Source organism: Schistocerca serialis, chromosome 4 (assembly GCF_023864345.2).
Source record: "Schistocerca serialis cubense isolate TAMUIC-IGC-003099 chromosome 4, iqSchSeri2.2, whole genome shotgun sequence".
Taxonomy (NCBI): domain Eukaryota; kingdom Metazoa; phylum Arthropoda; class Insecta; order Orthoptera; family Acrididae; genus Schistocerca; species Schistocerca serialis.
This window is the reverse complement of record NC_064641.1, coordinates 62,295,440-62,314,303: the sequence shown is the minus strand read 5'-3', so window position 1 is coordinate 62,314,303 and position 18,864 is coordinate 62,295,440. Positions and strand designations below refer to the sequence as shown.

Genomic DNA, 18,864 nt, shown 5'->3' with positions numbered 1-18,864 from the left:
TTGTGTCAAGTTCGATGAAACAGTTATGTCACATACTTTGTATCCGTAAATTCAAACAAGCCCATTCCATCCATATACTAAGGCAGGACAAAGTGAGAGCATAGGACAGTCTTTAAAATGTTGAGTTATTATGTTAACAGCAGTCATATAGACCGGGATAAATATTTGCAATATGCAGTTTGTGCGCATAACTCTAAAGTGCACACCGGTACAAGTCCCTCACCTTTTGAGGTGGTGTAGGGTAGAAAAATGCCATCCTCATTTGATGTCACGATTCCTAAATTACAACCAAACTGTGAATCAACTAAGAAATTGGCTAAGAGAATAAGGGAGGTCTTGCACAAATTTAAGTGAGCCAATGGAAAAGTGTTGAAGCTACGGGGATGGTCCACATTGGTCCACATACCATTCTGGAAAGTTACTGCATTATTGAGTAGGTCAATGGCTGTTGGTCACCAATCAAAACATGCGTAAGGGAAAGATGAAAAAATTTTTGACTAAGTATTAGGTTGGGTTCTTATCAGGCCACTGAAATCATTGAAACACAGTAGTATTCAGATTTAGTTATGTTATGTCTACGAGTTATTCTATACTTGTCAAATTCATTGTGAAATTGTACTGTGGGCTGTTATAGTTCTATAGCAGTTATGTGTTGTTTCTTAGTTGTTTTAGTGTATATACGTTTTTTCAAAGGAGGGCTACGAATCACCAGGAACAACTGGATGAGTTGTGGTAATCCTGATGCAGCATGGAATCAAGGGAGGAGCAGTGCATACAGTTCACATTCACTCGTTGGAGGCAGGTGTGTTATATACCCAACAACATGATGTATTGCTAATGAGTCGCCAATGGACATCGAAGGTCACCATTGGGGTAGGCAGAAAAGAAACGAAGTTCGCGGACTGCAGAAAGTATTCATGCAGTTACATAAGGAACTGCAGGGTAACAAAATCCTCACCATGGAGCAGGCTGAATATCACGAACTGAGGCTGTCATGCGGCAAACTGAGAGCTCAACTGATGCAAATCACTGACACTGTACTATGGACATTAGCTTGCAGAAAAAGAGGGTGATTGGACAAAAGATGAAAACTCTTAAAAACAGCAGATGATAATGAAGATATCCAGGAGCTGAACAACACACTTAGGCATGTGCAAATGTGCCAGATACTACCAAAGGTATAGTAGGATGGCGTATGACACAACTGTCAAATGTAGAGCAACAAAGGCCTTCTTAACACCATGAAGATGGAGAATGAGGTAACCACAGTGTTAGCCCAATACACTTGGGATACATTGAAAACAGTGAACAGTGATTAGGGAGAAATACAAAAACGGCTGAGCTTAATGTACAGAAAACTAGCTGTAGCCAGACTCTTCTGAGAATTAGCAGATTGGTTCAATTATGCAAGAATTGAGGTGGGGTCATTACAGGAGCAGTCTATCATGTGCTAAACAGACAACTGAGTTCGATATTACTGACACCACAACAACTGCAACAAGCAGAAAAAGAATTTCCTACAGAGCTGTGACACATAGCAGAGGCATCAGAGAAAAACTTAGCAGTATTTTATCATGCAGCAAATGTACAAGTAAATATGGATAGAGCAAAAGTTATGTGTCAGCCCAACTACCACCGGTGGGGATGAATGCACGATATCGAAGTTACATGGTTCATGCTTACCCAGTAAGATGGACAGTGATGGGAAAATGGGTTCAAGTAAGAATGCAACAGGTGTTAATCATTTCTGAGCATGGAGAAGCTCACACTCGTATGTGACTGAGTGACCTACAAGAGTGATTGAAGGAGAATATCAGCATTTGCCCAGCCTGAGAAGTGCAGTCTGATGTGCAGACTTGTGAGATGCAACTGTTCCTGGGGATAACTAAGGCAACAGAATGTCGGAATGAAATATTGACACTTGTGTCTCATTTTCAAAAGGTAGAAGCACATTGGTTATACTCAGTCTCTGAACCAGAAACTGTAATTATGAACTGCTTATAGCGAAGGAAAACCTCAGGCAATGGTGAAGTTTGTCACATGGTAGATGATGCTTGTGAGATACTTGGGACAGCCTTCTACCTACTAGCTACACTCACAGGTACGACCATACACTAATTCACTCCCTCTGCATTATACTGGCCAGAGAAATTGTTTGAAGTACTGCCAATGCAAAATCTAACTTACATTTTCCACACACTGAATCCTGTTGGGTAAAATTTCCATGGGACAAATGTTGCAACATATTCAAGAATACCAGGAGATCCAATGCCAACACATGGTAACCATAAGCATTACAACCACTAATCTTTCTGTGTTACTGACAACAATTTATATAGAGAAACGATCAGCAAGTTGCAAATAAGAAATTTTATTTCATTTACCGGTTTCAGGCACTTTAGAGCCCATCTTCAGAAGGTTATAACTGTCACATTATTTATGAGTGTCAACAATAAGATGTGTGTGCATACTGCTGTGGTCATGTGGTTCATAGTGCCTGCAGAAAAATGGTATAAAGAAGCTAAACAACAAGTACAGACATCACGCCAGAACTGGAGCTAATCAGTTAATAACCATTTTTGTACAGGCACTATGAACCACATGACCACAGCAATACACTGCACGTATCTTATTGGTGACACTCGCAAATAATATGATAGTTTTGACCTGAAGGAGGACACTAAGTGCCTGAAACTTGTTAAAGAATTAAAATTTCTTTTAACTAATTGCTGATTATTATGAAAAATACAGTTGCTGAAGATGGATGAAACACTGATAGCAGTTTGTGTACTTTGCTTTTTTCTCAGACAGAGAAGTATCCATTCTCTAGACTTATCGACACATCAGATATTTGTTGAGCGGTGAACTACCATAAACTGAGAAATGTAGAATAAGGGAACTATATATATATATATAAAAAAAAAGCTTTTGTGAAAGGGAAAGAAGGGTAACGGAAAATAGCTGTAAAAAAGACTCAGCAAGCCAAAACTTTCAGGATGATAAAAAAGAATTGTGGAACAATAAGTCACCTCCCATGAGCAACAAACTTCTGCACCATGTACAATTATGTAATTAGATTTATGAGATTAGTATAGAGAATAAGCAGAAGATTAGTATAGAGAATAAACAAGAGGCAAAATTCAGGATGAATTTTTTGAAACAGGGAAGGAGTGTAGTGCAAAAGAATTATTTTACTGTAGAGGCTTGGGGGTGAGCACAGAACAGAGTAGGTTAGTGCTGGGCTGATGTGACAATCGGTATGTCAACAAGGCATACCATCAGTTTAACAGACCACAGGACGGGACAGACGGAAACTCAAGCACTGCTGTGTTACTTAACAAAGCACTGTGAGGTAAAATTATGTAACTTCATTGTCCAAGTACCACTACAAAATCAGATGTAAATAGGAAAGAACGGAGCTTGGCAACCCAGAATTATTATTGTCATCTTTGCATTGATCAGGCAAGGCATGTCTCTGGCTGCCTCTTCAGCATCTCCTGCAGTCTTAGTTAACTCACAGTAGTTGACCAGGGCCTTGCCTTCACAACAATTGACATTCTGGATCACAGTCGGTGGTCTCCACCTGATCCACCTCAGTGCACGATAGGCTGTCTTCGAGAGTGCTGAGGTGGGAGCCATAGGAGGTCACTGTGGAACATCTGGGCGAGCAATGCCTTCCTCACCCCATTACCGCTTCAAGCAGCACTGCACGCGGCCATGGCACTGACATGTGGCGGCAATGTCATGACTCACCAATAAGGTGTTGGCACTGCTTTGTGGCATGTGCCCTTGCACCCAGCTACTGACTATAGCTTTGAAGACACTTATCCCTTTGTACACGGTGCAAAATAAATATTGCTATTACAGATACCACTGCACCACTGACACCTCCAGATGTGCAATGGACCACTCACCCTCACTCTGCGTTTGACCTCCTAATCACAATGTGACCCTAGCAGATGGGTTGCAACAGCACTAACTGGGCAGCTCAGCTACTCAGTGCTCAATGGAGAAGACATCTGATTACAGAGATGCAAAATTTCCTTTCTCTGCTGTTCATTTTCTACTGACAATGTGTATGGGATGAAATTTTGTTACAAACAAATCTCAACTTTTAGTACGTAAGGAATTGCACTGTGGCATCCGCGTGTTCAAATTTTGGTTCACTCGGTATATTAGAGGAGGGTATGACTGAGCTCTGTAATCTACATACAAAATCTTTAATGTTCTCTGCTGTGTAATGCCTAGGAAGTGCAAAAAGTTGTAAGAAGGTACATAAAAATGATCTTGGCTGGAAACTTGCACCACCACCCAATCACAAGTCCTTGTAAAGGCTAGTAGAATCTCTTCCTCTGAAGAAACAAAGATATTATGGAGCTCTCTGTTCTAAATCATCACTTATTTCACTACTGGTAAAACATACAGATGAGCTACTCTAAAAGGTACGCAACTTACGTATCACCTGCATCTCTTATTCCCTCACAGTGTGAGTGAACTGAGCCAAACAAATTGTCCAACAACATCAAATAACTCATAACTGAACATGCTGTGGAATGTTGTAAAAGACAACTAAATGCTTTCTTTGTCACTTGGGTTGTGCACGGAACTTCCTGACACATTGCCAGCTCTGATGTACAGAGATAATGGTCTCTTGTCCTCTGAACAGTTCGTGGCTTCCTTCTCTGTCAATTGCTTGCATCTCATCACAGTTTCAATGTGAATCATAGCTGTTATATTCCACTGTTACTTCTGACTTTTTTCAATACACCTTTTCTCTCAAACAATTTGCTATTTCTTATTTTTTACTGTCTTATTTTGAGCTTACCTTTGTACCTATGTTATTTATTTATTAAGAGCTAGTTCAAATAAGAGAAACAAGTTTGAACTTTCGTGTATTGCATTAAGTTCATAATAATCCAGGATGTATAGCAAGTATTTTAAGTAATTTTCATTAGGTACTAAACAGTGATCTATAAAACATAACTTTCATACAGTACTGCAAGCGATCTTGCAGCTGAAGAAACTTCTCACCTGTGCAACATCTACAACTGATATTGGAATCTTCACCTTCGGAGAATGTCTGCCAGCAGTGAGCATCTCTTCAGTTATAAACTGTTTGAAGGCATGGAGAGTCAGAGGATCTTTGGAGTGTAGTTCTACAGCAGTGATGCCTGCATTAACAACGAGCTTACATAAATTCTGCCCCACTCTGACCCAAACCATCTGATCCACACGAACTCTGTCCTTGCTGGTCTGGAACTACATTAAGATAAAACTGTATATATCACATTCATTCTTCCAATATTCAGTCAGGATTAGCACTATGTCCACACACGGACTATTACTGCACTTAATGTTTCTAAAACTACCTGGGAAGACAAGGTAAGGGAATATCAAATCATAATTGATCATTGATTCAGATTGACAATGTGATTCACCTGGAAAGGCAATTACTTACAACTAATAAGCTCTAACTTTAACTAACTTGGAATTTTATTTGAATGAACAGAATATCTCCCATATTGAAATTATTAGACTTTAACATAAATTTTGATTGTGCCTGTCTGGAACTTGACATGTCTTCTTTTCAGTAAGTGGATATCATGGTAAGTTAGACAACTATTCACTTATATGGAATTATTACACCAAATATAAAATGAGTAAATTACCCAGCCACAAGGGGATAAAAGAAAAGTTAGTGTCTGTGCTATAAAAGAGTATTGTCAAATTGTTTTCAATAAGGAAACTAAAAGATTTTAACAGCTATCTACATATCACTAATGCAGTTTCACACTAAATGTATTAGATCAATCACAAAATCTGTAGCAACAGATGAGAAATTATATTTGAACGTTTCACTTGTAACTACAGATCAGATTCTGTGAGAAGTACAAGTAAAATTGTAGGTGTCCTCTACCAAGTATTTAACGTTCATATTGATACTCAGGACTTCTTCTCTGCATGTCAAAGACATTTATGACAAGAAGAGACCTAACCCAATACGTCAATCGAACAGTCCATGGGTATACTGCTGGGGGCACAATATTTTGGCAATCAGACAAGTGGCTACTATTAGGTGCGTTGACGAATTGGCAATGCACCTGATGATGGCGACACATCTGATCACCGAAATATTGTGCCTGTTGGACACTACGAACTTGCAGTACACCTGTGGACTATTTGATCAACAAAAACACCATGACAAACTGAAGAATCACACAAAGTATGTCAAACAGATTGAAATCAAAACCACACAATGAAATAGTCAGCACTAAAGATTTATCAAGGTGAGTCAGACAGAGAAAATCCAGAAAATAGAATGAGGAAAGGCTCCCATCACATGCTCATTCCAGAGACCTAACAAGAAGGCCATCGGAAAGCAACGAGATGAAGTATGACCGTGAATGATTACTGATGCGTAGGAACATGAGAATGTAGCATGTATTTTTGGCGATGTTAGCATCTGTCTTGGGTGAAATTAACATCTGCACCAACAGGAGGGGGGGGGAACAAAAAAAAAAAAAAAACACACACACACACACACACACACACACACACACACACACTCACACACACACACCACAACAACAAAAAGTAATTCATGTAAGTAATGAAATTTTGGGAACACATTTGTCTAGGTAACATATTTTGATGATTGATATTGCAAGATCAAAGGTTAATGTAAGGGCGAGATAAGCCATTGCAAATGTAAAATGTTGGTGCATTAATAACTGCCAGAATGTTGAATGCAAGCATGCAAATGTGCATGCATTGTGTTGTGCAAGTGCCAGGTACCAGTTTGGGCATGGAGTTCCATGCCTGTTGCACTTGCGTCTGTCAATACAAGGATGGTTAACGCTGTTTATGGATGATGCTGGAGTTGTCATCTGATGATTTCCCATATTTGCTTGGTTGGAGACTGATCTGGTGATCAAGCAGGCCAAGGCAATATGTCAGCACTCTGTAGAGCATGCTGGGTTACAATAGTGGTATGTCGACAATCGTTATCCTGTTGGAAAAAACACCCCAAAATGCTGTTTATGAATGGCAACACAACAGGTTGAGTCTCCAGATTGACTTACAATTTTGCAGTCACATTGCTCCTGCTGCCATATGAAACACACCCCAGACCATAACTCCTGGTGTAGGTCCAGTGTCTAGCACACAGACAGGTTGGTTGCAGGACCTCAACTGGCCGCCTTCTAATCAATACATGGCAGTCACTGGCACCAAAGCATAGCCAGCTTTCATCAGAAAACACAATAGACCTCCACCCTGCCCTCCAATGAATTTTTTGCGGGACACTACTTAAGTTACAAATGGTGGTGGTTTGGAGTCAGTGGAATGCACGCTACTGGCATCTGGCTCGGAGCTGTCCTTGAAGTAACCAATTTCTAACAGTTCTTAGTGTCACTGTGTTGCCAACTGCTGCTCAAATTGCTGCTACAGATGCAGTACAATGTGCCACAGCCACATGCCAAGCTCAATGGTCCCTCCTCTTGGTAGTGCCACATGGTCATCAGGAGCCCAGTCTCCTTGTGATTGTACATTTCTGTGACCACCGCTAACAGCAATAGTGTACAGTGACTACATTCTCGCCAAGTCTTTCTGCAATATCGCAGAAGGAACCAGCTCCTCATAGCCTTATTACACTACCTCATTCAAACTCAGTGATGTGTTGATAATGGCGTCTTTGTCACATTAAAGGCATTTTGACTAACATCTACTCACTACATCCTATCTGAATGGTAACTAATGCTTATGGACCATTACAGCATGTATTTCAAGCAAACGTGATTTACATCCTCATAGTGGTGCTACTAGTGCCACTATTATCCGACTGGTGCGAAATTTGCCTAGACATCATCTTTCAGATGTAGAAACATGCCTACCAACTTTAGTTTATGTTGCACAACTCCTCCTTTGGCGTTGCAATTCTTTTTACCATCATTGTATTCTTGGTGTAATAAGCATTATTTTTGACATAATAAGTGCTGTTAGGGGTAGTACTATATGTTGTGGAAAGAATTAACTGGGTTCTATGTTCAATTATAAGTTATTATCACTGAGGAAGAAAATGCATACAAGAAGAAGAAAAAGAAGAAGAATCTGCTAGATAAATTTTCCTAGTCCTCTCTCTCTCTCTCTCTCTCACACACACACACACACAAGTATAACATACAAAGATGGCCAATGTCATCTCTTGGCACTAAGGTCAGAAGGTCAGACTGCTTCTGGGGTGAGTGGTAATCTTTATTAGGGGGATGGGGGGGAGAAAAGAGGCATGTGGCAGTCTCTTTTCAATGTGTCTGTCTGTCACTCAACATCCCCACTATGTGGTGAGCAGCACACTATTCTTCTCATACTGTTATTGTTCCAGCCCAGATTTACTTGTTGCTCAAACACATATTGGTGACAAAATGTGCAACTAATGAGCCACAAAATGATTTTCCATTGCATAGTAACTGCTTGTGAATGTGACAGCATTAGACAAAAATTACACGCAGAGGACATAAGATTTGTGTCAGAGATCCTCTGGAAAGTAAGAACCAGCTTTTGACTAAGTCTACCTTCTTGATGCAACTTCACATTAAGAAGACAAGTCTGTAAGTCTGTCATAATGATTATGCAGAAGCCCTCAATTCTGCTCCTCTTGAATGACTTTCCAAGTGACTTGAAATACATCTAGGATTGTTAACAGTCAGAAAAGGCAGAGTACATGGAAGATAAACCTCCATTTCAAATTTGAAATCATTAAAATGAATTTTATATTTTAATAAAAAGCATTCCAAATTGCAATGCATTTTTATTTTTAATTCTATTACTGGCTTTAGTCTATAAGAATGCCCTAAGACCAACGAGTTCTAGCGAAAATGGTATCTTTTAAGGACAGTATCTATCCATTTTTGGTGTGTTCAAGTCTGACTCTTTACTTCTACCATGAAAGAAAAACAAAACGGTCATGTAAGAAAGTGTTTGAGATGTCTATATGTCTATTGGGACATAATAACTAATCAACTTCAACTGTGTCTTGAAGCAAGAGAATGAGAGAGATTGCTAAGAGAATGAGAGAGATTTCTGAAAGAACACATTAAATTACTGCAAACCTTAAGTTTCTCAACATGCCCCCTAAGGCAATCCAGTAACTGCAGGACATAGACCAACATGTGATTGCAGTGCTGAACTGACCATCTACACTATGCTGTGAGCGATGTGTCCTAAACGGATGATGACATAGTAAACATCAGGCTGGTTTCCAGTTTTTGCCTTGGTTATAGGATGCACAGACACCTTGAAAAACAATGTTGCATTTGACTGTATGATATACGTTAGACACAGACAGAAGGGGTAAACTTTAAAATGCCTTTGGGATTGGTGACCACATAATAATAATAGACTATATAAAGGTCTTGTTATCCACAAAATGTGATCCATAAAATTGGATCACATCAGTCCCAACCCAACATTGGCTGGACACACAGCACCAGAATAGACGGATGTATCATATAACTAATAAGTTAGTTTAATGATAATGAAGAGTGGAAACAATTAACATATCCGAGGTGTGGCCAAAAAGTAATGGAAATTTCTTTAATTTCGCAGGTATTTTCAGTTTTTTTTATGTGGTTGGTACACATTTTCCTGATATATATTTGCATTTTCAACTGTTTTGAATATTTAGTTTATTGTTGACATCGAAAAGGTCATATGCATTTTCAAGTGCTCAGCGAAGTTTTAGTTTCGCAATAAATGCTGGCTGTTGCTTTTGGTGAATCTGCTATGAGTAAGACAAGAGTTTACAAATGGTATACATGTTTCAAAGAGGGTCAAGAAGACATTGAAGATGACGATCACCCTGGACGCCCTAGCACATCAATTACTGATGACAAAGTGGAAGAAGTAAAGAAAATGCTTTTGGAAAATCACTATCAGAGAGGTTGCTGATGGTGTGGCATATCTTTCGGCTCATGCCAAGGAAATTTTTTGAAAATTTTGGGCATGAAATGTGTATCACCAAAGTTTGTTTGAAAACTGTTGAATTTCAACCAAAAGCAATGTCGTGTAGACATTGCTAAAGAACGCTGAATGAAATTGACAGTGATCTAGAACTTCTAAGGAAGGTTATAACAGATAACAAAACATGAGTATGATCTCAAAAGCAAGGCCCGATTGACCCAGTGAAAACTGCCTGAAGAACCAAGCCTGAAAAAATTCAACAAGTTCTATCGTAAGTGAAGGTTTTTCTCACTGTTTTCTTTGATTACAATGGTATAGTGCATCATGAGTTCCTGCCTTATGGTCACAGGATCAATAAGGAATACCAGCTGGAAGTTATGTGCTGTTAGAGTGAAGCAATCTAAAAAACTACCCGAACTGTGGCAAAACCACTTAGGGAAATTTAATCATGATGCTACCATATTCGCCACACATAGCCGCCTATGACTTCTTTCTGTTCTTGAGACTGAAGAGAACCATGAAAGTATGTCGTTTTGCCACCATTGATTGGACAAAAACAGAATTGCTGAATGAGCTGAGCACCACAATGAAAAGTGAGTTCCAGAAGTGCTTTCGAGATTGGAAAAAGTGCTGGCACAATTGTATTGTATCTGAGGGGGATTACTTTGAAGGGGAAAAAGTTGATGATGAAGGACAATTGAAGATTCCTTAAGAACAACAAAAATTCTCATTACTTTTTGATCACATCTTGTAAGAAAGCCTGATATAAATAATGATACAAACTAGCAATATTAAAAAAGGAAAGTTGCCACTCGCTTTATGGTGGAGATACTGACCCACAGATATGCACAACAAAAAGTCTGTCACAAAATAAGCTTTTGGCCATCAAGGCCCTTTGTCGAAAATAGATGAGGTGCGCGCGCGCACACACACACACGCACACACACACACACAAATGCAGGCTCTGGCAGCTTGTGCCTATCTGTGACTCAGCATCTCCGCTACATGGTGGGTGGCAACTTTCATTTCCATAACATTGTTAGAATTCATCCCGAATTTTCCATTGTACGATACAAACTAAATCATACAGCCATAGACATGTATAGAAAGCAAAGGACAAAGGGCATCATCATAGTAAATGTAGTCACAAGGTTATTAGCCAGAAATATTACATATAAATTCGTCTTTATTCCATTAAGAATGAATCTATCCTTACAAAAATTAGGAATGTTGTGTTCTATTTTTACATGCTCCTGAAACTAAGAGCTGTCTAGAATTTTCTATAACTCTGTGAATTTACTACTTGTCATATTATTCAACATTTGCACAGTGTCAATGAAAATACACATTTTGTTGTATGCTTCATCAGTCTAATATTAACATAGGAAGATCATGGTTTACAAGCTGTTTACATCATCATTATAGAGCACAAGCTTGGCCTAGACAAGAATGGTGAAGGAAATCAGAAATATCTTCAAAGGAATCATCCTGCATTCACCTTAACTGATTGAAGAAACCATGCAAAACCTAAAATGTAGATGGCCGGATAAAGATTTATAACTCACTGCTCCCACACTCAAGTCCAGTGCCTTAATTATGGGGTACCCTAACTTGGTACATCTATACAGAGTACCAAGTTTGATTCATCTTTCAAAGCATGGAATCATATATGAATGACATATCTAAGCAGTTACCAAAATTTAGTACATAGCAGGATGTGCAGATCATTGTGGGCTGTCTGTCATTACTATGGTGTAATGTTTATAGTCACAGGATGGTAATGTACAATCACCAATTTGATTCTCACCTCTTGCATCTATTTATTGTTTAAGATTCATAATTTCTATAAGGTTCTGGGACTTATTTATGGAATACTGGGAGTTATTACAATATTTTATGTATGTATCAATAAAAGCACTTTATGCCGAAGCAGGCATTTCATCTCCACTTGTATTTTATCTGTGCTCAATAAATGTATTTTCAACATAAAGTGTCCGTTCTTGTTGCCAACTCTTTCTCACAAATGGTGCTTGATCTTGATTCTGGATTATATGTGATAGTTTGAAGGAGACAAGAGGTATCTTGGACATGCGAGATTGCCCTGCCTCAACTAAGACCATGCGAAAAGCAATCTGAATACAAAAAAAGAGATATTTTTGTATTCTTGAGGAGGTGCTGAAATCATTCTTGGCATGTTTGGGCAAGAAAGCTGAAATGGAACTCCACACTGTTACTTGGTGATTAAGAGGTAGGTGATGTAGTGCAAATCCACTGAGCCAGGGCACCTGATGGTATTTTGATGACAGATCATTCACTGTTGTGACTGACTACCATTATTTTGCTGTCTGACAAGTCTGAAGACTCCATCAGGATAAGTGGCAACGTGAGAATTTAAGTTTCAGGAATGTGTCCTGGTAGTATACGAGAATTGATGCAGACACAAGGGTGGCAACTGTTTTTCGTGGAGTCTATTGGATTGAAATTAGATTACAGTGCTGGAGATAGCACAGTCATTACTGCTCTAACAAATATTGCTGCTGAATAAAACAAAGCTCCAAGAAACAATTGTGGCCTAAGAGAACGAATAAGCTGTCAAAGGATAATTCAGATTAATATGAGGACTACTGTATAAAAGGAATTATGGTTCAATCAGGTGGAAATGATTACTCGTCATCGCAACTAATTTCCAGCCAGACATACTGAATTATTTTCACAACACTCTGATATGAAGTCATCTGGAATGTGTGTAGACCTTTGATAGAACCAGAAGCACGTATCATTTGCTAGGTCTCTGCCCATCTATCAGGCACTACATAAGCCACTGCAAGAAATGCCAAAGATGGAAGCATATGCCTCAGTTGTCCACAGAACGTCTGGTATAAATTCCTCCTATAGTTACTCCATTTCACTAGATTGGATTGACCTCTTGGGGAGACTTCCCAAGTCGACAAATGGAAATAAGTATGCACTGGCTACATTATCAATTAAGAGAGGACCACATGTAATGAATGATCACTGATTTTCGAAAAATCTGAAGTAATTTCATGATGCAACATTGTCCACAAGATATCAAACACCTACCATTTACAGGTAAATGGCCTCCAGTAGCATTTTAATATGATTACTAATTCCTGGAATTACATATTAACAGTAACCCAACCTCGCTTTAAAAGAAATTGGCATATAGCCCATTCACATCCTTCATCCATGTAAAAGACTGAATTCAACAGCATTTCCCATTTGCTTAATTGGATCTATTTGTGATTTGGAAATAATAAAAGCTGCATTTCCATTCACTTATATACTGGGGAAAGCAGTCAAAAGTAAATAGCCTTTATGAAACAGAAGAGGGTCATCAGAATTATGAGTATCACTGATCCAAACTTTATCTTTTGGATAGCTCTTCCTATTCTTTACAAAAATTTTTGGCAGTGTGTAATACTTTGCGAAAAAACTAAACTCCTCCTGAACAGGCCATGAAGGCCTAACAGTACCGACCGGCCGCCGTGTCATCCTCAGCGCAAGGCGTCACTGGATGCGGATATGGAGGGGCACGTAGTCAGCACATCGCTCTCCTGGCCGTATGTCAGTTTCTGAGACCGGAGCCGCTACTTCTCCATCAAGTAGCTTTTCAGTTTGCCCCACAAGGGCTGAGTGCACCCCACTTGCCAACAGTGCTCAGCAGACCGGATGGTCACCCATCCAAGAGCTAGCCCAGCCTGACAGCGCTTAACTTCGGTGATCTGACGGGTACCGGTGTCACCACTGTGGCAAGGGCGTTGGCAATACTTTGTGAACTGTTTTTGATTTCAGACTTTAATATAAGAGCTTAATACATAGCACTGGATTATTTGTAGCACTGGTGTCTCACTTTTTGTCAGAACAGTTTATATATGAATATATGACCATTTACATACGGTTCAAAACAAGACACTACAGGTTTCATGCTGGTTTTCCTTAGCCATTATTAAGAGGACGAAACAACAATTGATACTTTGTTTTCATTTCCAATCAGCAATGTTGAGGATGAGTATACAAAACATATTGCCACCCAACACAAAGGATAACTTCACATGAAACCCTATCACAGTCCTGAGGCATAGATCAACACCAAGCGAGGTGGCACAGTGGTTAGCACACTATACTCAGATTCACGAGGATGACAGTTCAAACATGCATCCGGCCATCCTGGTTTAAGTTTTCCATGATTTCCCTAAATTGCTTCAGGAAAATGCTGGGATGATTCTTTTCACAGGGCACAGCCAATTTCCTTTCCCATCCTTCCCTCATCCAATGGGACTGATGACCTCGCTGTTTGGTCCCCTCCCTCAAATCAACCCAGATTGACATACTGCCAATACAAGGGACATTAAGATCTGCCCCCATGACCATGTTGCTTTGATGAAAGTAACTCATTTTGGGCACTACAGAAACAATGAGAATGTGACAATCAGAACAGGAGGATCCGCTACTGCCACTGACGGACTGACTAAATCCAGATATCAATAGTCCATTTTGCAACAGTGGGTTACTGTTTTGCAAGGAGGGGGAGCAATTCCACATACTGTATGTTGTCCACAATTTGACATACTGTATGCTGTCCACCACAGTGTAGTAGTCATAATCACTAGATGCTGATGTGTGGGGCTCTGGTTTGATTCCTGCAATTATTTATTGTTTTGTATTCTAATTTATTCAATGTGTTTATGGAATATTGTAATTTTTATAAAACTTTGTTATATATAAATAGGAGCACTTTCTTTTGCAGCACATGTACTTTGTGTGCACTCATAACTTGCTATTAGTGTAAAGTATTAGTTCTTGTTGATAAACCTAATCTTGTTAATGGACTTGATTTCGGATTTTACCTTACAATTTGACACCTTTGTTTATTTTGTTGATTCATGAAGAGTTCACTTCTAGGGTTTTGAAAGCTGTAATAAACGGTAAAATCACTTGTTTCACACAAAGAAAATGAAACTTGCCTCTAAAGACTTGTCCAGGGATCTAGCTATTGTCAGATAAATTATGAAATGATGATCAAACAAGTGAAAAGCCAAAAATGAAATACATTTTTCTTAGAAATTTTTTTGGTTGTAATGGCAGTATGTGAGACATTTTGTAGCAAATACATAAAAACATGTTATGAAATAAAAGAGTTATTCTTTGGTATTCATGCAGAGTTCAACTCCACTGCTACTAAGGCGTTTTCATCACTGACAGGGCACAATGCCACAGGAAAAACTATTTATTTTCAAATAAAATTAAAGATATCAACAGTATTTGGCAAAAAGATACGACATTACTATTTGAACACTGTGCCTAGATCACTTATTCAGGCAACAGTGCCTATCAGTAAGGAAGTGAAGGGGAAAAAAAAAGCTCTCACATGTATTTCCTGACCTCGCTTAGGAGAACTGCTGGAAGATCACTAAAAATTTCTAATAAACTCTTGATAAAGCTAAATTGTATCTGTCATTTTCTGCACCAATAAATAAATACATATCATACTTTCTTTCTCTTTAACTTGCAAAAATATGAACAGGTGTGTGAAAGTAATAGCAAAAAAAAAGTTCTCATGATCTGAATAGCACATACTAAACCATATTGACCACAAATATGTGACTCACCCATGCATGGACATCAGCATTACATCTGTGCCAACTCCTTTTAAAAATGCTCTGCCATAAGAGGTCTCCACTGATGCCAGTTGGTAGTTTGATTTTACATATGTATTCTTTTTCAATTGGAGGTACCTCACAATTCTGTGAGCATTCTATATAATTTCCCTTAATCTTTGGTAATACATTCTTGTAGAGACTGCCGGATGACAATGAGGCAATATTTTGAATTCCTTCACTTAGAGACAACACTGGAGTGAGGAAATATCCAACATTTAATACAATACTGTCAACAGGCAGAAACAATGATGGGAGTACAGTATCTTCTGATGAATATGCAGGGGGCATTTTACAAACAAGTGTACTTGTAACTGTAATCCGATGCACTGGATTCTCAATATCACTACAAATCACTGTATTTATATCACATCCTTTTTTGAACACATCTGTAAAGTGAATGACTTTGTTAACTGTCTCATTTTCAGATTTAATAACTATAAGTAAGTACCATATCAAGGAAGAGAATTCCCTGTCTGAGGAGTTTTTCAAGCAGATGTCAAGGATGTACTTTACACCATGTTCAAGGTTGTGTAGATTTGTTTTCATCTCCTGCAAAAATACAAAAGCATTTTTTGCTGTGACATCCCAGACATTAACATTCATTGTGAAGCAGTTTTTGAGGAGTTCAGAGCGCATTGTCAGGCCAACTGCCGCAATCAGTTCATCTTCACACAAAATTTTTTTCTCTGCTTCCTCTAGTAACTGTAGCTGGTGCTTCAAGAAGAACGATGAATCTGTTTGTAAACCAGAGCCATTATCTGACTGAATACTTTCGTTTATAACATTTGGGAAAAGTTTGTAAATGGTGCCATGAATCTGAAAACAAAGTCAATAGCAAGTATATAGTAATATCTCAAATTCTCTGTTATAACAAACAAAAAACTAACACCAAATTTCAATCTTGCTCTCAGAAACAACAAAATGTTAGCTTAATTTGTACTTTACTCCAAACAACAGACTTGATTTGCACATAAGCTCTCCTTGATGAAAAGTCAATAGAGTATACTCATCAGCCAGGACATTATAACCATCAACCTACTATCGATATAAATCCGTCCGGACGATAGCAGCATCACCTGGCAAAGAATGGCTACTAGTCAGGCATACACATGGTGCATGTGAGCATGCTGTCCTTGAGTAGAATGGGGAAGGTGCGTGATCTATCTGAGTTTGACAGAGGGCAGATTATGATGGCCTGGAGACTCGGCCCAAGCATTTTGGAAACTGCTCAATTGTCAGGTGTTCGAGAAGAGCTGTGGTGAGTGTCTTCAACACATGGTGAAACCACGTCCAGTTGTTGTGCAGTTGGGTGGCCACCCCTCATGACAGATGTTGGACGTTGTAGACTGGTAAAACAGCACAGGTGGCGAACTGTGGTGGAGCTAGCATCAGTTTTTATGCTGGGCAGAGTACAAGTGTGTGTGAACACAAAGTGCAATGAACACTCCTGTTCACACCACATCATCAGCCACTATGACTGAAAGGGCACGTTACCATCGGCAGTGGCAGAGTACTGCACGGTCTGATGAAGCCTGCTACCTTTTTCATCACGCCAATGGGAGGGCGCAAATCCATCATTTTCCAGGGAAACAGCCCCTTCACACCTGTACTTCACGATGGAGACAAGCTGGTGACAGCTCCATTATGATATGGGGTACATTCGTTTGGGAATCCATGAGTCCAGTGAAACTCATGCAAGGCACCATGAGGGCCAAAGAGTATCATACACTGACTGTTGACCACATACATCCCCTCATGATGATTATGTTTCCTGATGGCAGTGGCATTTTTCAACATGATAATGCATGATGCCACAAGGCCAGGAGTGTGATGTAATGATTGGAGGAATACTGTGGTGAGTTCCAATTGATGTGCTGGCCTCTAACTTGCCAGATCTGAACTCAACAGAACGTGTCTTTGATGTCATTGAATGTGGCGTCAGAGCTCATCGCCCTCCTCCCCAGAATTTACAGGAATTGGATTACTTGTTTGTGCATACGTGGTGCGAACTCCCTTCAGCGACCTATCATGGCCTCATTGCTTCAATGCCACTATGCGTCACCACTTATCTGTGCCAAAGGTGGATGTACCAGCTGTTAGGTAGGTGTTCATGATGTTCTGGCTGATCAGTGTATATTAGTAGAGGGTGAGTCTGAAAGTTCTTTAAAACTTTGGAATGACATAGAGGTATATTGAGATAACTTACAGAATCAGTAGATGTGTCATTTTGTAGCAAACAACCTTAGGTTTGATTCACATAGTGCAACAGTACCCTGTTCCGCTATCGGGAGCGCCAGCATAGTGCACAATTAAAATGGACAACTGTTCAGCATAAATTTCACACCGAATATGCTAATGAACATCGAAGCAGGGCTACACTTTATCTGACCTCAAAAATTGAATCTACACTGCCATTGCCTAAGTTACGCCCGATTTGCTGGCAATGATTGTGAGAAGAAACTGATTACCGGTGGGATATTTGTGGCCTCACAAACGGTAGTCACACTGGACCAAAATGACACTTGACACTTTTTTGTGAAATTTGAGGTTGTCTGCTATAACATAATACATCTATGGATTTTGTAAGTTATTTCAATAAATTTCTTTATCACCCCAAAGTCCTTTTTGACTCACTCTGTATAAATATCAAAACAAAACTATCAAACCTTTTTTTTCCCAATGACTCCAGTGCTACCTGTGAGTGATGGTTTTTGGTTTGTTTATATATGTATTACTGCATAATTGTATTTTAAAGTAACCTGTTAAAAGATTTCTATAAGCACATCATCAGATCTTCAATACATCTTTTTTAGTTAAATGCAGTGACTAAATAGAAAACAAGTTACAATAATGGAAATTCCTGGGTGGGCAGTATGTGAAATAATGGAGTGGCAACTGTTCACCTATAGTGGATCAATGTCTGGAGCACAAAGACATGTAACAGGAAACAGCATTCACATTAGATTTTGAGTTCTTGCTCTTTAGTACACACATTCACACACATGACTACACAGACACTCAAATGCACACTCCCGTCACCACTGTGAGTTTCACTGTGAGCTGGTCTGAATCCTGTTTCCCGATACATATCTCTGTGTTCCATGCATCGGTCTGCTATATGTGAGTGGTTGGCTCCAGGCTCATTTTACAGAATATATGTTGTGACAAGGTATAACATACAGTTTTTATCCTTTTGATCATCAAAATATATGTGATGGCAAATTCT

The 18,864-nt window shown here is 39.2% G+C and overlaps 1 protein-coding gene across 3 annotated transcripts in view; it reads right to left on the bottom strand.

Moving 5' to 3' along the window:
- LOC126473993 (uncharacterized) overlaps nt 1-18,864 on the bottom strand; it is a 62,437-nt gene that overhangs the window by 9,110 nt on the left and 34,463 nt on the right. For 2 of the 3 annotated variants that reach the window (XM_050101382.1, XM_050101383.1), the window contains exons 6-7: nt 15,588-16,454; nt 5,032-5,259 (exon numbers count right to left, since the gene is read on the bottom strand). In XM_050101382.1, coding sequence (XP_049957339.1) covers nt 5,032-5,259; nt 15,588-16,454 — 1,095 coding nt within the window. The remainder of the gene's footprint in view (nt 1-5,031; nt 5,260-15,587; nt 16,455-18,864) is intronic. The other variant, XM_050101384.1, reaches the window with a different exon arrangement.